This window comes from Aspergillus pseudotamarii (genome assembly GCF_009193445.1).
Source record: "Aspergillus pseudotamarii strain CBS 117625 unplaced genomic scaffold BDV38scaffold_38, whole genome shotgun sequence".
Taxonomy (NCBI): Eukaryota; Fungi; Ascomycota; class Eurotiomycetes; order Eurotiales; family Aspergillaceae; genus Aspergillus; species Aspergillus pseudotamarii.
In genome coordinates, this window is record NW_022475052.1 from 208,339 (window position 1) to 228,505 (window position 20,167).

General features: G+C 46.8%; 6 protein-coding genes across 6 annotated transcripts; 5 read left to right on the forward strand and 1 right to left on the reverse strand.

The window, feature by feature from the left end:
* Positions 1-745: 745 nt before the first annotated feature.
* Positions 746-2,252, forward strand: BDV38DRAFT_294214 (MCT family MFS transporter; the record flags this gene model as incomplete). The annotated part of the gene is made up of 4 exons (XM_032062450.1): positions 746-920; positions 982-1,088; positions 1,170-1,753; positions 1,823-2,252. The coding sequence occupies 4 exons, from the start codon at positions 746-748 to the stop codon at positions 2,250-2,252; spliced, it is 1,296 nt and encodes a 431-aa protein (XP_031912030.1).
* A 4,884-nt stretch (positions 2,253-7,136) lies between these two features.
* BDV38DRAFT_284443 (uncharacterized protein) lies at positions 7,137-8,837 on the forward strand (the record flags this gene model as incomplete). Its single annotated transcript, XM_032060267.1, has 1 exon — positions 7,137-8,837. One exon carries the CDS (start codon positions 7,137-7,139, stop codon positions 8,835-8,837), a length of 1,701 nt encoding a protein of 566 aa, XP_031912031.1.
* Positions 8,838-9,464: 627 nt separating this feature from the next.
* Positions 9,465-10,997, forward strand: BDV38DRAFT_284444 (uncharacterized protein; the record flags this gene model as incomplete). The annotated part of the gene is made up of 2 exons (XM_032060268.1): positions 9,465-10,782; positions 10,918-10,997. The coding sequence occupies 2 exons, from the start codon at positions 9,465-9,467 to the stop codon at positions 10,995-10,997; spliced, it is 1,398 nt and encodes a 465-aa protein (XP_031912032.1).
* Positions 10,998-12,280: 1,283 nt separating this feature from the next.
* Positions 12,281-13,028, reverse strand: BDV38DRAFT_284445 (uncharacterized protein; the record flags this gene model as incomplete). Its single annotated transcript, XM_032060269.1, has 2 exons — positions 12,281-12,931; positions 13,014-13,028. The coding sequence occupies 2 exons, from the start codon at positions 13,026-13,028 to the stop codon at positions 12,281-12,283; spliced, it is 666 nt and encodes a 221-aa protein (XP_031912033.1).
* A 2,724-nt stretch (positions 13,029-15,752) lies between these two features.
* On the forward strand, positions 15,753-16,490 carry BDV38DRAFT_120778 (uncharacterized protein). Its single transcript, XM_032051123.1, has one exon. The coding sequence runs from the start codon at positions 15,789-15,791 to the stop codon at positions 16,452-16,454; it is 666 nt and encodes a 221-aa protein (XP_031912034.1). The 5' UTR covers positions 15,753-15,788; the 3' UTR covers positions 16,455-16,490.
* A 1,822-nt stretch (positions 16,491-18,312) lies between these two features.
* BDV38DRAFT_250809 (putative glycosyl transferase family 8 family) lies at positions 18,313-19,616 on the forward strand. The gene has a single exon (XM_032054994.1). The coding sequence runs from the start codon at positions 18,413-18,415 to the stop codon at positions 19,529-19,531; it is 1,119 nt and encodes a 372-aa protein (XP_031912035.1). The 5' UTR covers positions 18,313-18,412; the 3' UTR covers positions 19,532-19,616.
* Positions 19,617-20,167: the final 551 nt, after the last annotated feature.

Genomic DNA, 20,167 nt, shown 5'->3' on the forward strand with positions numbered 1-20,167 from the left:
ATCTAAGAAGGACTGTGCAGGTTTAATCACTTCTGAAGGGCGTTAACAGTCTCGCATCAGACGCAATCAAACGGAGCAGGCACAGAGTTGGAGGATAGCATATCTTACTTGAAGCATATTGGCATGCAAAGCCTCTGGAAGCACAGTTATAACACGGCTTCTTCCTGTCGCATCGAAGCTTTTTCAAACGGCAGAACTCACAGGACACGGGTTGCTGCCAAGCACTGCGCTTGGGAACTGGTCCGGCTTCTGAAGCTGAACGCTTCAGGACATTGAGGGTGTTTTGAGTATGCATTTTCTGGCTCTCTCGAGCAGAGATACGATGGATTGACTTGAAGTCACAACGGTAACGGTATGACTGTCACTGTTTGGGTAGCTCGCGCCGTGATTGGCCCACTCGGACCTCCGCGGGGCTCCACAATGCCTTCACGCCCTACCAAATAATACCAGTTGGTTCAGTGAGAGGCATAAACAATTAAATTATGAGTCAATGGAATCGGCTTTTTGCAGACCGAGTTAGATGGAATCGTCGGAGTCTGTCCTGTTCCTTCGTGTATCTATAAGTACCAATTCAACTCAGTCCTTGATCGCTGGACTTGAAAAGCTTTAATAAATACATTCGTCTTACCTGCTTCAATTTCCTTCGTACACTATTTTGTTTGGTAAACTCCCAGTGCATATTCAGAGCTAACATTGAAAAAGGTTCTTTGCTTATACCCTGTTTTAACGTTTGCCGACTGCAAGGATGGCCGAGAGACATCACTCAACTAGAGCAAGTCAGGATGCGGGAGAGAAACGACCACCCTTTGACTGCGCTAAAGTAAATGAACCTCAGGCATTTCCTGATGGTGGCTTACGGGCTTGGCTGGTGGTTCTTGGGGCCTTCTTTGGTCTTTTTATTAGTTTTGGCTGGACAAATTGTATGAACCCAAAGCAACACCCCCGCGGAGAAATACAGAAGATTAACCCTTCATCGCACAGGTGTCGGCGTGTTTCAGGCCTATTATCAGACTCATCAGTTACAGTCAAAATCCCCAAGTACAGTGTCGTGGATCCCTGCAACATCAATGTTCGTGATTTTTATTACTGTGAGTGAAAGGCTCACCGATAGATGAAATGTCTACACCCGATTCTTAGACTTTTCAACTGACATTGACACCCCCAAACAGGGACCTGTGGTTGGAGGGCTATATGACAATTTTGGGCCGCGTTACCTCCTCTTGATAGGGGCCGTCCTACATGTTTTCGGTCTCATGATGACTTCCATTTCATCCCAGTACTACCAATTTATCCTTGCCCAAGCTATATGCAGTCCCATTGGCGCGGGCATGGTCATGTATCCTTGCTTCAGCTGTGTCACAACATGGTTCATGAAGAAGCGTGCTTTGGTCATGGGTATAGTTGCCAGCGGATCGAGCCTCGGTGGCGTGGTTCTACCTATCCTAGTAGATCGTTTGATGCCTCAAATAGGTTTCGCGTGGACTATGCGCACATGCGCCTTTTTGATGTTGGCGCTACTCATCGTGACAAATCTCACCGTGAGGCCAAGGCTACCTTCGCAACCCAAAAGCACCGGTATAATGGCATTTATCCGGCCTTTCAAAGACCTTCCCTTTGTTTTAACAGCACTTGCCAGTTTCTTCTATTCGATGGGGATGTTCATACCGATCACATTTATGGTGACCTACGGCAAATATCGGGGCATGTCGGTTGAGCTTGCCGGGTATTTGGTACCGATTTTCAATGCGGCGAGGTATGTACACACTACACAACATCGTCATCGGCCTTATAGATCGGAATCCGGTTAACCAGGCAGTAATAGTGGTATCGGCCGTATTCTTCCTGGATATGCAGCGGATAGGCTAGGCAACTACAATGTTTCTCTCTGTGCGGCAAGTCTCTCGAGTATCTTCGTACTGGCTTTGTGGCTCCCTGGAAAATCCCAAGCGACGGCAATTGCATTTGCTGCTCTCTTCGGTCTAAGCTCTGGCACCTATACAGCCATTAGCCCGGCTCTGGTAGCACAGATTTCCGATATACGGGAGATTGGCACCCGATCGGGTACGATGTATGCTTGCATGTCCGTGGCAGCATTGACAGGGAGCCCTATCGGAGGCGCTCTCATCTCGGCTGCCCGGGGAAGCTACTGGAAACTGCAGGCTTTCACGGGGACAATGTTGGCGGTGGGAACCATTTTTTATATTACAGCCCGGGTGCATTTGGCCAAAGGCAAGCTGTGGATAAAGGTATAACTTTTGTGTTTGAAAATACACAACTGTTGCAGGTGACATGACATATATACTATGGCTTCAACACCTTAAAATGGATATCACTCGATAGATTTATAGAATAGATAGGGACGGATTTTAAGAATATTATTAGGGAGATAACAGATACCTGTAGTCCCATAATCAAATCCATAGAGACACATTATGAAGCAATTCTGGCGACGGACCCCAGAATGCCTACGGCAGACTAAATCGAGGGGCTGACATTTTGCCTAGGTCATGCTGCTCATAACAAGTGAGTTGCGAGAATGACAATATCCTTGTACATAAAAACTGATGTGCTTTTATTCCCGTCTCTGTGGTTCGGCGATTGCGCATATTTTTATGCGGGCCGGACGATTTAATCCGGATTTACTCTACTAGCTTAGTAGGCAGTCAAGTCAAGTGACATAAAGCCAGCATTTCTCTCATCCCTCAGCTGTCTCAATCTAATCCACAACTGCTGGCACGCGATAAAATCAATTTTCCTATAAATCTCGTCTCTCTGCACTGTTGCATTCGCTGCTCTTGTCAAAGCCAAATTAGTTGACCTAGCTCTCTCTTTACTTGGCTCTTCTATTATATAGTTAAATTAGAAATAAATCTTTCTTTCATCTTCAATAGGTGGACTTGTCTTACTTGGCCGCGGCCAAGGAACCACCTCTTCACTGCTGGTGTTTCATAGAACTATGGCCTCGGCCAGATAAAGCTTCTCGGTACCTCTAGCCATATCCTTTCCTTTTACTTAATGCATGATAAGCCATAGGAAGATCCTTGGCCTTCCAAAATCGGCGTGTCACAATCATGCTCCCTCTCTAGGGCATATAACTGTACCATGCGAGCAACAGATTGATTCCCGGCTTTACTTCGGGTTAAATAAGTTCACTGCTTCGAAACTTCCAAGCCAGAAATTGTGGAGGTTGACAAGTAATAAATTACCGAGCTCAATTATCTCCTCAGTAATAGAACAGGGTTATTTATCTTGTGTCTCAAGTATCCAGTTTGAAACATGATGGGGGAAGTTCCTATTGGTTATGAGATGTTCCTAAACATACACTATTCGCAGGTATGCATATACGGGGTTCACAATGGTGATTTCCTGCGTTGTATGGATACAAAGACAAGACTTCATTATTTGTATGGAATTTGCGCTATAACATTGATAGGATATACCCATGACGTATATTTCTAGACGTAGAAGTGGATATGTATATTGCGTGGTGATAATTTACCTGACCATTCTGATGAGTCGTGATTAGGTGAACATAAACTGTTTCGAGGCGAATTGAATAAGATAAATCCACCGAAAAGGCTTTGATATTAGCTTATGGGAGAGCTTCTAGTCTATGGCCAAGCCAATACATTACATTCTGCAAAATAGGCCTAGATCGGGCTCGCTGTATTACATTTTCCATGTATTCCACCCGGTGGGGTCAATAGTGTCATCCTCCCAATGTGGAGAGTCAGTCTCTTTCTGAGATCGGATAATCCACTCCCAGCAGCCATCACCATCGTCTGAGATGCCCCAAGCGCCATGCTTCTCATTCGTACTATCCGTGTCGCCTATCAGAATTAGCGTCTGTCGACCAAGGCTCAGGGTGCACGGGGCAAGGTAGACTCACAGGAATCTACGGCAGACATGAACTTCTTTTTACATTCGGATCCAGTGGGGGGATCATAAATGCTGCTTAAGGGGGTACATCCGGATTGGTTCTCAGCAGGCCGAACCGTCATTTGAATATAGTGATCACCGATTGGAATCGTATAACCCGTTGTCGCAAACGCTATAGCACCCGTTCTAACGCCACGAGTCCCACAGAATGAGTCGATTGCTTCTTCAAACTTACTGCGCGGTAGGGCAATGTCACTGGCTCCCATATGGTCTCTTCGGCACATTCTAGTATTTCCTGTGCCATACGGGTGCCAGGACAATTTAACAGGCCCCACTTTAATACTTCCACCATATGTAGAGGTATCAGCCTTGTTGTTGCCACAGCCATCAATGGTCTTCAAGAAGTTTTTCTTGCAGATTCTGTTGGGGATAGGGTTAGTGCATAGACCACGTGAGAGGAGATTAGGGGGTAGGTTATATATGCATGGGAGCTACAACTGACTCTTCAGACATTGGGCGGATCACATCTTCCTCAGTTTCCGCTTCATCAACCTCATAGCTAATCCAGTTGGATGACGTGCCCCCGGAGTTTAACCTCGGCAGTTGTTGCGATACATCCTTCCCCGGAGGAAGATTGAAGCTCGGCACATTCTTGCAAAATTGCTCTACTCCCTTTAGAATATCATCGCGCAGCACACGTCGCTTGCTATCCTTATATGAAAAGCATTTAGGTGATTCTGTACTAACACCCAGAGAATCACCGGTCGTGTGTTTCGGCTTGGATGCTGTACACGATTCCGTTGGTCTGTTGACAAAGGGCGGGTATTTGGTCCCTTCCTCCTTGGCCCTGGCCTGAGACATCATGTTGAAGATCTTGTTGGCAATGAAATAGTTCGTGATAGGCGTAGGATGAAACCATTCCGCGATTATGTCTGGGATAAGTGACCGGTCCTGGTGCTCGTCGGAGTCAGATACAGGCTGCGGAGGAAGTGGATTTGAGAACCACATGGAATACCAGCGTCGTTTCCAGAGTATGGTTTCAATATTTAGTGCATGATATTCGTCCACACCCTCATCGCAGAACCGGCCTAACAGCCCCTGGGAATCATCTTCATAGTCCAGGAACGTGTATCCAGCTGCTGTGACCCATTTCTCTAACTTTGCATTGAGAGAAAGCACTAGATCGTTCATCTGGGTCCGGAGCTCTTGCGTGAGATATTGGTGGTGCTCGCCGAAGTTTGCCACTGACCAGGTAACATTATTGCAAGCTGTGGTTTCATTGTTGAAAAATGTTCCATAGCCAGTATAGTAAATGGATCCACTCGATGACAAGTGTTTTCCTGCTTCCTTCAGCAGCTTGTGGATATTGTCCTCAAACTCCTGGCTCTGTAGTACATCGTGTGCGTGATCCAATGACTCGGAGCAATGGGTTTCTGTGATAATTGACACCTGGTAGATGCAGTTTTGGACGATATCAGAAAAGCCTAGGTCATTCCCTAGGTTATACCATTAGTGAGAATGTATTGTGTGAGTAGGAGAAGGGAACCCACCACCTGCAGAAATGGTGATCAAGTCGTAATCCTTATCAAGTTTCTTGGCTTGCTCCCAGATTGCTGGCGATTCATCCCCTGAGCACGACAAATACGTAAACTCATGGGTGGCTCTGCCGCTCATGCGGACATCCCGGTTCATAATACTAGGGTACGACTGATCGTAACGACTGCAACTAGCGTCGCCGTCTCCTTTGAGTACCTCACCAGCTCCAATGCCAGCTGAATACGAGTCGCCAATAGCTGCAAACTTTTTGATGTCGGAGAAATCATCGTTCCTCATGTTGACGAATTCACCATGGCCATCTGACCTGCCGGCCTTGTTGTCTCGCAGGATATGAGGAATAGCATGACCAAGAGATAGTGAAGAAGGGAGGGTTACTAGCAACAAGGCTAACCAGGTGCGGTTTGCCATCGTGGAAGAAGATAACGAAAATGTATACACAGAGTAGCTTGTCTATACAACCGCTCTAGGGGGGTATCATGTCCTTATATACATTTGGATAGACAGTAATGTTTATAAATGTATATATAGAAATTTAAGATCAAAGATATAATCGTTGTTCTAGTTTCATTCCCAGCCTCAGCAGCAACGCAGACTCCGATGAAGTCTACTCTCTTGTGCCTGGATCGCTTACTCTACCGGCATACTTTCTACAGTAGGAAGCACGTGAGTTGGTGCACGGAGATTTAATGAGGCTGTAAAGCCAAGAGGCCTGTCATGCAGGAGAGGATCGCGGTCCAGACGAGCGCGCCAATGGTCTGACCCGCCCCCAAGCTAACGCTGCACACCCAACATTTTCCATAAGCGGATCCAACAGACTGCCAAGGCTTCAATTTCGGTTTATTTAGCACAGATGGGGATTGTAGCTCATGCTCATTAGCGAAGCCGTCTAGATCATAATCCTCCCTAATACTCGATTTACGTAAACCTGGATGTATCAGCCCTATGACATGATGGCGGTTCCAATCAACTGCTAGAAGTCAATCTCGCGCATTCCCTGAATGTCACCCCATATCATATACTAGTTTAGTACAGGGCTAAATTTGGACCACCAGTGAAGGGGCAGTGAATTGAGCCGCAGTCAGGCCTATCACTTCCCAGGGAAACACTTGGACGGGTTACCACCTCCTGTCCAAGTTGTAACCCAAGATGCTCCAGCTCTCGTGATACAACAATCCTGAGGCCAAGGTGAGCTCTCACAGCCAATACCCGCTGGTAGGAACTTATGCAACATTGGATCTAGCTTCAGGCGCCCAATGTCATACTAGACGGCGGAGTACGAGGAAATGGCGATGTGCTCGTGCCTCGGGGCGTTGAGGATGAAGATGAGGTCTCGTCAAATTTTCCCTGCCACAGGCATACGATAGATGTGGCGGATGCAAAGCCCCGATCCCTGGGGCTACTCGTGGGAGTAATCGGATAGTTCCAGTCTTAGGACTCGGTGATGCTGAAAAATGGTTTAAAACCTAAGGCTGGTTCCCTCCTTTGGTGGAAGGATAACAGGGAAAGCCACATTAAACCATCACTGCTGCCAGTTGGAGACAATCTAGAAGTCCTCCCCTTGCGGTTCCGGTTATCTGTGTCTTTTTCTTTCTATCACAAATCATAGCATTCATGGTATACCCCTCATCACCTGTGTTGTGATATAATTGCTTTGTCCGAGATATCTGTTTTCCCCTTGGCAAACTAAGGCACCCTCCATCATGTGGATGCTGAAGATCTTTCTGCTCGTTACCCTCTTCCTGGGATTCTCCACCGCCGTAGACCTACAGGTCTGGCGAGATACCGTTGTCAGATCTGAGAAAGTCGACGACGACATTGTTCTCTACAGTGCGAGAGCTACATTCAAGAGACAACTGAAGGATACACAGCTCGTTCAGCTAGCGAAGGATGCATATGATGCCATGCAGGGCGAAGCCGAGAAGGATAATATAGAGCCAAAGCTACGACCAAAAGTCATGGTGGCTCTTGCCGTCCACCAGGAAGTTTTCTTGACGTCGTCAGCGATGGGGCCCCCATTGCTGTACGACCGAACGACGAAAAGTGGCGACAAAGGCCAAACTCCGCAGGGGGCCCCTCCGGAGCTGATGAGGATGTTTAACCTCTGCAGCCAAAACTTCCTCGGTGGTGCCAAACATCAGTACGAGGCGTCATGTGGGGACATCAATGCATTTCTTGCGTATTCTGAACGGACCGGGAAAGATGTTCGAAATCTGGCGCAGGACGGAAGGCTAGTGGTATGGGGCGTGGGTGCCGATGAGGTTGGGGAAAAGGAAGCACATATCATGGAGTCATGCTATGATCAAAACGACTGGAAGTTCGGCTGTGACAAGGCTGTAAAGGAATTCTATGAAAAGATCAATGTGGTGAAGGATGTCGACCCAGAGCCCTACGACAAAGGGGATCTACAAGTCATTACCGCACAGCATCTTTGGCTTGCCGAACATACTTGCCCTCTACCCAAGGAGAAGGCCCTCACCGTTCAACAAGTCACCATTCCCAACCCAAACAAGAAAGGCGCTATATTTCTTGTCTATGGCACCCGCGTCACCTTCACAGATCCCCAAGAAGAAATTACGGACGCGCATATCGTAGCCCTGGCGCAAGCCGCGTTTAAATCGATGGCTGGCATGAAACCTCCCAAAAAAATCAGACAGCAGCCAACGGTCATGAGTGCACTGAAGGTTGACAATGAGGTGTTCCTTGCTTCCAGCATGAAGGGTGGTTTGGGCGCATACATATACACGGCATTTGAAGGCGAGCGTCCGGTCCCCCCTACTGGTCAAAATACGGGGGCAGAGGCTTACGGAGAATTTACCAACGTTCTGATCGAGAATGCACCGGACGTCCGGGATGCCTTGCAGGACTGCAGTATCAAAGCCGTGGATCAGTACGGCAAGAGGGATTGGGAATTCACAAACACAACGGCAGCTTCGATCACCGGTCAGGGGTTGATGAATACTAAGCAAAGTGGGGAGAGTCTTCTCCCACGGGGCCCCGACGAAAACATAATTCAACATCGATTCAATGCCAACTGTGGAGAGATCATGGTCTCTCTGGCGTATCGGATGGCCCACAAGAAGGAGACGGACAAGCTGAGACACTTGAAGCCGAAGCCCAAGATTGTTGCATGGGAAAAGGGCGAGGCAGAGGGAAACATCAAACCCGCTTGTGAGCATAGTCAGGGCAACAACGAGGAGGAGAAATGCGGCGAGGGTTGGGGTTGCGCGGCGTTTACCGGGGAAACGGGCATGGGTTTCGATGTGATCCGTGAAGTGAAGAAGGAGGATATGATTAGCCTGAGCGACCCAACCTTCCCGAAGTTCAAACAACACCCGGTAGAATTCCCCCGGCTGAAAGTTAAGAAGGAGACCTCGGGGCCTTCTGACGGCAAGAAGCACTGATGGCTAGCCTAAGGCATCATGAGATGGAGTGCAAGAGGCACAGGTACGTTACTGGAATGTAGAAGCTAGATGTGGAGGTAATTGTGGCGGTGCCTCGTATTTGATTTGTGAACATGTACCGAGATAAATATATGATATGTACTAGCCAGTTTTAGAGATTTTGAGTCGGACGGTGGACATCTCGACAGAATTAGATCGATCCTTGTCGTCTCAGGAGCACGAGCACGATAGAATTAGTGCTTACAACAACCCCACCGCCTTCAGCCGAAAGGCGGTGGGGTCGTTGTAAGCACTGATCTATCATATAAACCAGTAGTATCTCCACAACCACTCCTTGCGGATCTATAAATGCAGCCCCGTCTCCTGTCCGTCCGATGACTTTTGCCCCCTTTATAACCCACAAGCTACGGCGAATCCCCATTTGCGTTGTTCTGTCCAAAAGTCACTCTCATACCGTCAACCATACGGAATGGATGTAAATAGGTCGGGATCACACCAGGATGGGTACGGTCTCTGCATGGTGTTCTCCGACCTTGCTAATCAAATGTACTAAGGCCGTTCTCCAAGCTTCCCAAAGACTGTCTGGTAAATATTTTAGACCAGCTCTCTCTGAATGACAACTTAGCCATGTCCACCACATGCAAAGATCTTAGCACATCTTCGAAGCCATTTATATATCACAAGATCTCCCTGGACTGGACCACTCGACCTCTCCGGCGTCTTCTGCAATTACTCCGACGGATATTTCAGGACCCCGAGGCCGCATCCTACATACAGCATGTCAGCTTCCTATCCCTGGATTCGGAACCATGGCAGGATACCCAGCCAGAGATAAATTGGGAAGAGGAGTCGACGTCTTTTCAAGATGTGATTAGCCAGTCAATAGAGATTGTGCATCGTGCTCAGTTTCCCAATCCGGATACCTGGCACCTGCCTATCCAAGGTGGAAATATCTACTGTTTTGCAGCTATTTTTATTTCTCAGCTCCCGAATATAAAGTCGATTCGGCTAGATTATTCATTGGTATGGTGGGATGGATTCACCGGGATTATGCTGAAACAGGCCCTTCTCTCCCCGAATGGCATACTGTCGACATTCCAACATCTTGAGACAGTGGATTACGGGGCGAATGTGCCGATCGCTGAAAATGAAGATATGTATAGCAACAAATACCCCGACAGTTATCCTCCATACAATCCTGATCAGTTCATGGCTTGGTTCTGCTTACCGTCTTTGCGCTATCTCAGGATATGGCTTCGAGATATTGGAGAGCTGCAGGAAAGCAAATTTGATCTGGATCTCAGTAAACTAGAGACGTTGGTGCTCGCCCGCACTACAATTTCTGAAAAAGAGATAAACTTTCTTCTTTCCCGAACACCAAATCTAAAGAATCTACATCTTGGAATGGCGTATAGATATGGAACGCAGCTGGTACTAAACGACGCCCCGATGCTAGCGCAAGCCTTGGTATCTGTGAGCCAGACCGTGGAGCATCTTTCCCTGGGGATGGAGTATTACCCTTCAAATCTGGGCGATCGGTATTGGTATGAGGTGGATGATCATATCCGTGAGCCTTTTCTTAATATTCTGAACAAGTTTCCAAACCTTCAATCAGCAGAGATGCCGCTCTGCGTTCTTATGGGCTGGTATGTCGAAGATGCGGCGGAACTCGGCTCTCTATTGCCCAAGCCGCTCCGCAAGCTGGTTCTACGAGACGATATGATCAGCTTATATGACTTTGATTGGGAAGAGGATTATACGATTGACCTGCTCTATCGCTTCTTGCCCAATGTGCGCACCTACACTCCTTCTCTGGAGATGATAACCCTGCGTGTATGGGACCAGAATCACACCGACTACTATGATGAACAGGAAGAACAGTTGAGCCATGCTTGTGCAAAAGTGGGCCTAACGCTAGATGTGATTGTGGATGATCTGGGATCTGGTTTGTGGAGCAAAGACGTCGGCGCAGATGTGGAAAAAGATCTCGACACAGTCGGGTCTATGGATTGAAGATCATGATGCCTATTCCTTTCCGTTTGAGGTTTTGCATATAGGTGTCAGTTGACCCCTGTATTAGAAAGAAGAGAAAAGGACAAGAAATACCTCATGTTCTTCTACGATAACTTTCATTCATATAACTATATTGCCTGCCACTAAATATGATATGCCAGAAAGAAAATCATTTCTTGAGAGATGCTTTCTGAACTCCTGGCCCTAGTGTTGAGCATGGAAGTATCAGATTTGCAATGTACCATGGACAGCCTAGAAAAGGGGCGACTATAAGGCGAGTACAACCATACCCTACGTAGGCCACAGGTGATGTTAAATATATCACCATCTATATCGAATAGGCTGAGGCCTGAAAGGGAGACCGATTTTAGTCATCGACATATTCTGTTAAATAAGTATAGCTAGCGACATAAGATAATAAGCCGTGTCGTTATAACGCACAGTCCAGCCAATGCATTATTGACCTGTGCTAGCAGTGGCTGTATATATACACTGTGTACGGGCAATAATATTGTAAATCTTTACAGAAACTAAGGTAAGCTGAGGGAGGTAGAGGAGATGTATCAGCACGAATCGGCAGGCTATGCGGCTATACCACAAACACTGCGGGCTGTACACCTAGGACATAGCTGGTATACAAAATATTAATATGGGCATTAGGAGAATAGTTAGCTCTCAGCAACTTAAAATTATTGCTGGGACAGATCAATCCGACTGCCAAATACCCGGTGTATATAAATCCAGTATTGCTTTTTTTATTAAGCATTCTAATACTAAGGAAGTCTCGAGAAATCTATTAGCCTGATAACTAGACAAATATAATAAAATAGCAAACAGGCAGTACAATTCAGTGAATATACTCTATAAGATGATAGATAAAGTGCAGCACTAATATTCCTGGAGAATCTACCTTGCTAGTTACCGAAACCGGGATCAAGGTCTTAACTGCAGGACTGGAGCATTCTCCAGGAGGCCCAATCCCTATCTCTACACCCAACAACAGGAATACCACATAGTCAATTCCGTATATCACGGATTGAGCGACATAGCAGGGAAAGGGAGAGTTAGTCAGATACAACGGATAAAGGGAAATAGACATGTTTTAAGGCAACGCAGTACATAGGCTATATCGGATGACATCAGGAGCGCAAGACCTTCAGGAAGTCGGGCAGATACCGAACTGTCGGTCTACCCCGACAATCAAGGAATTGCTCACTAGTTGTTTACTAGAGACGACAAGGAACAAAATGAGAATTCGACGGTTATGACTATTTGGCAGGGACAACTCATGGCTTCCTATATTCGAATCTGGGTATACGATAACGATCATAGCCAGGGGGCAGAGGTAAAAGGTTATGGACATCATGGGGATGCAAATAAAAACAACAAATCTGCCACCCCTAGATCCCAACACCAAATATTCATAAACATCAAGCACAGTGGATCTTCCATCCCGTCACGCCAACCTCATCGATTTCGTTACAACCCCCCTGATACTCATTCGGAGGCAGTGCTTTGCCTGTGCAATTACCACCGGTATACAGCATCAATTCGGCGGTCTGGTTCTTGCATAGGTTCTCATTTTCGTTCAACCCCATCAGACGATACGCCCGCGTGTGCTCGGACTCAATCGACATACACATGTCCACTCCAGTGGCCGTAGTGTTTGATTCGGGTACGTCGCAGCCGCTGTCATAGAAGGTTTCCAGGTAGATGGGCTTCTTTTCTGGTACGTCTGGTACCCTGGGGCACTCTAACTCCCACGACTCATATATGAAATCAGTGATATTGGTCGGCTGGCATCCCGTGATATTAGAAGGGAAGCTCTGAGAATCTCCTGTACACCATGGGGAGGCATAGAGCCTGGCGACTGGCGCGGAGTTGTCTGGGCATTTCGGCACTCCTGGATCAATCTTGACGGAGTTGGTGTCATAACGAGTCAAAGTGAAACACCTGTCTAACACGGTGGCGGAATCACCAGAGCGAGGTTCTGTACACCGGGCATCTCGGAAAATCCCGAGTCTTGGTTTGCTTGCCGCCAAGGTGTAAGCTGCGTTGGCGGCGAGGAGGAGGATGGAAGCCTAGAGGGAATCCATGGATTGGACGGTTAGCTTCGGACGGTGGTTTCGTTGGGAACCTGTGATCAACAGATAGACGCCTTACCTTGAATTTGACCATGGCGAATAATGTGTGGTAACCTGATATGGTTGGTTGGTTGGTTTCTATACAGATGTTGTGGAAGCTGAGTTTTATGTAAGGTGTTGTTGGGATAGTTAGATCTATTTATGCCTTGGACAACTGAAAGGGGAACCATGCTACAAAATTAATTCTACGGGGACTGACACAGCTGCAAACATGATCTGCACCGACTGATATTTCAATAGTCTGCTATCCAAAAGCTGGGATGCAATAGTCAGCTCCACTCGCCCCAGATGCATGCCGATCATGTATTCACCGAACGGGCAAAGCTGCAGCAGATTCGTCCCCTGCGAGGCTCCACAGTGCGGCTAGTCACAATAGATCGGCATTGTGCAGAGTACGGAGTATTATTCGTCAAGGCGCAGGTGATCTGTCGACCTTTTCTGATCTCTCTGGATCCATGTTACACTACGATACTACAGAGTATGCAACAACAATATTATCCCGATGAACATATGGATTTACAGGACGCGGAATATAGTTCCGTCATGGATATGTTCCGGGATTGATGTACTGCTTTGGACTAGAGTGTCTTGGCATTAGCGCTTGGTGAGAGGGCCTATTATATACATTGCATCACCTTTTCCTGGCACTAGACTAGTGACACTTATCCAGACTGCCCAAGATCTAACCACTCCTAATCATACTCCGGAATGCTTCCCAACAACTGGCTCTCATGGAGTCTTACTCGGGCGAGGAGCACACCGCGCGTGCCATGATTCCACCTGGACCAAGGTCTGGTTTTTACTAAGCGGAGCACAGCCTTCAAAATTGTAAAAGGCGATGGCAGCGCCTTTACACTCCGCCTCGGGATACACACTGAGGATGGGAGCAGATCCGGAAGGACACTTGATCTCGCTTGCATCGGGGTCAAACGTAACTGGCCCCAGCTCGGACTTAGTTATACCGACACACAAATCGAAACTGCCAGTGCCGGTGCTGAAGGTTTCTGTTTCAGAAATAGCATCTATGTAGGCCGTCAACGAGTAATACCTGATGTTTGCAGGACTGAGAAGTCTAGAGATCGACGGACCCGCTCGGACTTGGCCGACAAAATAATTCGTTGGTACAGCCTGAGCTGATGATCTGTGGAGAAACTTCAGCCTCGTGAATGACACACATGGGGGATCTCGCTTAGGGAAGTGTTATGGTCAAGCGGCCAGAGAAGTAGGGATTGGCAGCGAGTGAAATTCTTATAGGGTACGGATACGCGTACAGCCCTGTATTCTGTGGGTACAGCCTAATCGGTCTACCAGAATTTATACATCATCTATAATAGTATAGTAATTATGTATTAAATTCTAGTAGTATATATTTATTCAACAATTAAATTGTTTGCTTCAGCTACACAGATTTCTATATAGAATTCTTGCCCGCCGCTTCGGGAGTTCCCGCTCTTCATTTATTCGCTCCTCAATCCAGGTCGTAAGCTCCTTTGGGCTGTCGAGGTTTAATGGCGCTTCTTAGCTTTCCACGGCCACCATAATGGTCTCGAAGGGCTAGGCTAGGAATGGCCCGGTCTTTGTCCCACCTTCAGGGACCGGGACCGAGACCACTGGCCACAGTTGATATCGGGTCGGGTTCAGATCCAAGATCTAGGACCTGCTCCTAAATTAGTAGTCATTCTTTACTCTGTATATTAAGCTAGTCTATCTATATAGATATATAATATACTATTTCTAAAAAAAGATATATCGAAAACACTTGTTTAGAAATACTACAAATACTCAGAAATAGTAGACATTTTATATAGTTCTATATAGACCTGTTACCTAAAAATACATATGTTCTGTATACAACAGCTGCCAAAAATCGAAGATCATTTTGCATACACTCGATTGTCCTAGCCTCCTCTACCAGTGGATGCACACAACCTGGGATTATATCTGGCTGCAATCGGTACTACACTGTTGTGGATGGGGATTCATGCGACCATATTGAAATACTGTATGGAATCACCTACGCTCAGCCGTATAGGTGAAATCCTGCCATTGGCTCGAACTGTCAGACTTTAGGAGTCGGGTATTCAGTTTGCGTCGGTATTCTCTCCTAGGTATATTATGTCATACACTTGAGAGAACCTGGGATTCTTGGGAAGCCGAAATTTTGCATAGAATGTTGTCTACAAGTACTCCATTTAAGCTTTCCAGCCTTAAACGCAGCCATGCCTTTGCTGCGCCAGCTCCGTCCTAATTCTAAGCGACAAGCAATTTATCCAGCAGCCTAGATAATAACCAGCTTCTCAACTTTACATGCGCTGGATTAGACCCTGAAAGAAATGTTGAGTTGGATTTATAGACGTGCTGCGCTAACATTCATCCGATCATATATTATTCTTCCTGTCGGTAAAATAAGAGTACGTTGCATGGAAATTCATGGTATAGTTTCGTAATTTTGACATATAAACGGGATCCAGTCTAGCTATCCACTATATTTTAAGTAAAAATCACATAAACTGTAGAATTATGCGTTACAATATTGTTGTCACATAATTCCCTCGCCCTTTGACCCCCTTGAACTACCTTTTCTACTCCTCCCCCAGTATCAACCACCACCGGACTCTCAATCAAACCCTCTCCCTAACTTAGGATGAACGCATTGAGATTGCTTCTTCTTAGCTTCCAGCAGCTCAGGCTCCCCATCCTACATAGCCTTCATTTTGTCCATCGTATCCCGGTCCAGATCGGTCGCACTTTATATCCCGTCAAACGCTAGTATTTCCACCCGGCACACACCACAATGAATTTTCCTTCCGACAATTTTCGGCCTGATGAGCCATCCAAACGAGACCCTACTATCGACGCATACTCTAGCCAAGCCGACCAACTTGAAAGGCTCCTACAGCAGCACGGATTCAAAATCCGGGGGCTTGTAGTTTATCGTTACACATATCAAAGCGATTCCGACTGGGAAAAGTCCATGACTCGGTTTCTCTACCATGTTACCAAATCGCTTGAGTACTACAACGGCCTTGACCTATTAGAAAGCTTAGCCCCTACGGTCGTCGAAGACGAATCTTTTAACGGCGCGACTACTGCTTTTTTACGCAATCATTTCCAAGAGTGGGCTGCAACAGTACCGCAAATGGAGCAGGGTGCTGACTATTCCCCCTTCGCAGCATCGGGTCGGTATCGCTTCTTCATCATGGTAGACCAAGAGGCTTTAGAATCAGTTCTAGGCATACCGAATCCACATTTTAGTGTCAGAACTGGATTCGTTCGTCTGGTCAATGGGGTTTGGGAGCCAGACGAACTGGATGAGGAGAGATTGAAGGAGTTTGGAATATCTAACCCGTCGGAACTTGAACCGGAGGAACCTCCGGAGGGATTTACATTAAAGGATGTCGGCTGGATGAAGGTGTCGTATGAGGACGCAGAGGCCTGGGCTCTCCTGGATTTTGAGTGATAGCTTAGACTGGTCAGACTTTTACCAGCATCCTCCGCGAGTTGTGACATGGATCTAAAGTGTATATCTGCAAAACATGAAAGTGCTGGCCAAGTACATTGGCATGTTTGTTCTGCTATGCCTTTACTTTTATTTCGAACGACCTATCATTTGCAACAAGAAACAGAATACTCCACGTCCCCGTTTTTCTTCTATCCTTTTGGTATTCGGTGCGGAGAAACCAAAGTGAGAGTCCTATCAGTTCTATAACGGGTGGGTGCATGATAATTGGTTAATGCAAGGCCTGAATGTGCCAATGGCTGTCAGTCAAAATCTTCGCGATAGACAAACTTCAGCTCACGGCCGAAAGGGTGAATATGCCACCATATATATAGTCTGCATTCCCTAACCCTCTGACCGATATCGCACGGCATGAGTCCCTATGATCAACTACATACATACCTCTCAAATATTTTCCACGTCGCTGTCTCGCTTCGACTCCTCAGTGCTGCCACCAAAGCATTTATATATCCTGTGGACTAGATCTAGGCCACGCCCCTCTGGCCGCTTCCAGGGAACCATCATGTATGTTCGACGGTGTGCCAGGCTTCGTAAATGATATTCATTGGTGCTATCTATTGAGAATTATAAGTGTCAGAGGGAAACCATAGAAATATATTTATATATATAGGGGAATATTATTTGCCCGTTTCTTACATCGCCAGAATACGGTGATGAAGTGGCCGAAGATGTAGGAGTTGATAAAAGTAATAGGCAATATGATTTGTTGCCATGAGATACAGCAGAGTAGCGTAATCAACATGTTTCTTCCGGGTCTCATCACCGTTAAGGTATTTATTTAATCCAATGAAGCATAATCAGACATTACACAGCCAACCTATTCATCTGTATCGTTGTGTTCATGGTTCACTGCTGATCACAGCAAAAACATTACTCATGTAGACGAGATTCCAGGTGCTCTTCGCGCATTGCTCCAGTGCCTTTCCAACGTCTCACTTCTGGCAGACAATTGTACTGTCTCCTTCGGGTAGCGCGACTTGAAGGGACGTTATATAAAGAAACCGTCCCGGGTTTATCCGCTGTCTATTATATAGTCCACCCGAGACTTTTGCGGCGAATACCATAGCCTTCGGGCTTATTATGTACAAACCATACTATGGTGAAGCGTGAGTAAATTCCTGGTAAGGGATTCTGGCAGTCATAAGTGGCCTGGAAGGGGGGTTTTTTCGGTCGATAAGTGGTGTTTGCGTCTACGGAGCGTAGATAGGAATAATCCATGAAGGATTTGTGAAGTGACAACTTGCCTCTTGAGGTACAATATTAAGCTTTTTGTATGCGATAGTATCATCTGAACCCGTGAACATCAGGCAAGGGGCGACCGTGGTCCCAGTGTTCATGCACACCGCTTTTGGGGAATAGGCAGGGAAATATGAACCGTTGTGATGAGGGTAGTATTAAGTTGAGACCTGGATCTAGTGATATGACTCAGGAGGGTAGAGGACAAGGGAAGGTCCACGGGGCTTTCGTTTTCTGAGCGAGTCGATCGATTCATTAGCCGCTGGCTTCAACGAGTCTAGTGTGGATAGAGTAGCCTACGCCATTTTGAGCTTTAGGGCTACCGAGAAACGAGACAGCGTCGTATTTGGCAGGGATCAGAACCTGGCTTTAGGCAGAGGAGCCATCAAGGGTTGATTCCAAGGCCCACAGGGTTTCATAGCGCCAACACAGACTTGTATGGCCGATCGATGGTGGGCTGAGCGGGTCAATTTATAGTAACCGGGCAAAATTCCCACAAGCCGCCCCAACCCACGCGTTCTCCAAATGCAATTCCATGTTGGGGGTTCAAGGGTTATGTCCAGTTTTCCCATTGTTTATAATAGCTAGCCATACATTATGTGACTTCTTCAGTGTCTATTCTTTGAAATAGTCATAATTGCGACAGCACATCACCCCTCAATATGTCTAGAACTTTGGGTTGGAAATCATTATCTCGAGTAGGAAAATTTGTAGTGCTCGTTGCAGGAACAGCACTTGCTCTTACGTTGACGCAGGGAATAGTGTCAATATCTCATCCAATTGCTGCCCATCTCAATACGCCTTCTATAATGCATAACAGCCCACAAAGCTCTCCCAGCACGACTCCAGGTAATGCTGCCTCTCCAATTGTCACAGAGCCTGCGGACACCTCCCTGAAGCCAAAATACGCCTTTGCAACAATAATCACTGGAGAAGGGGACGCTGAGACGGAGGTCAAGGATGCCTATTTCACGGCAACCCGACTACTCACCTACCAGCTTCTCTACAGTCCCCAAACAAAGTCGCGCTCAGGTCATATCCCTTTCCTTGTTCTGGTGACGAAAGATATACCGCAGGAGCAACGGGACATCCTTACAAAGGAGGGTGCTACGGTTATCCCAGCTGAAACCCTTGAACGAGAATGGATCCACCCAAAATGGAGTCGCTGGATCGATGTTCTTGCTAAGTTGAACTTGTGGAGGCTTACTGAGTTCGAGAAGATCGCGTTTATGGACGCCGATAGTATTGTTCTCCATCCTTTGGATGATATCTTTACCGATCCTACGACAGATATCCAGCAAGCCGTACCCACTCGAGAAGTTGTGGACAGCAATATGAACACAACTGTTCCTCTGCCTGAGGAATATCTCCTCTCTGGTATCCATGATCGGTGGGTAGAAATGGCACTACCTCCGGTCCCTGGGAAAGAATTCTATGTGGCGAACAATTATATGAACGCAGGCTTTTTCGTCTGTTCACCCTCCGAGTTACTCTTTAACTACTATGTTTCCCTTCTTGATACGCCGGACCGATTCGATGCATCGTACCCCGAACAGAATCTCTTGAACTTTGCTCATAAAACAGACAGCCGAATGCCTTGGCGTGAATTGGGACCTGGTTGGAATCATAAGCCGCTAGCGGTCAGTATGGATGATTTGTATAACTTCAAGTCCCTTCATCAGAAATGGTGGCGCCCGATCGCCGACAAAGATGCTGCTGAGTATATTCGGAATGCTGTACAAGAGATGGAAGACTTCTTCCAAAACTGGACAACATACTGATTTGATATGCCTCTCTAGAAAATCCAAATATGGTATAATGTACATGGATTTCCTGATTTGGTACTGTTATGAAGATACACATAGATCATATGTACTGGGCTGTTGACTTGGAAGTCTCCAAACTAGCCAAGAAGAAGCCGGAAGAGAAATCTCTCGCAGAGCTGAACACACGACACGGGAGTAGCAGGGGTATATGCTTAGCCTGCCGTTAGTTGTCAACCTGCGAGGGCCCACCATGCTATTTAGCGCTGGCCACCATAGCCCGTCTCTGAACTAATCTCTACCAGGGTCCACCAGCCCTCTAGGCTCTAGGGACAGCTGATTAATTCCGACTGTTGCAATTGCATTGGTCGCCTGCGTGACTAACGCCAGGGACCTTAGATACCTTCCCCTGTTACCCGAGGTAGAACGAGTGTGTGTTTACTTAACTCGCATAACAAGGCTAACGGTGGCAGCAGAGAGCTAAGACTTATTGGGATTGACTATCTCACTAAAAATGGCTTGAACTCTGGTCAAAATGTGACGCACACATCTCCAATCCTATAATAATAGGGGACGTACTTATGACGCTAAGGTATCTGGGTCTCAGCTCTGTGGTCAATTAGACCCCGGTCCGTGCCGGTCTAATGTAGGTCT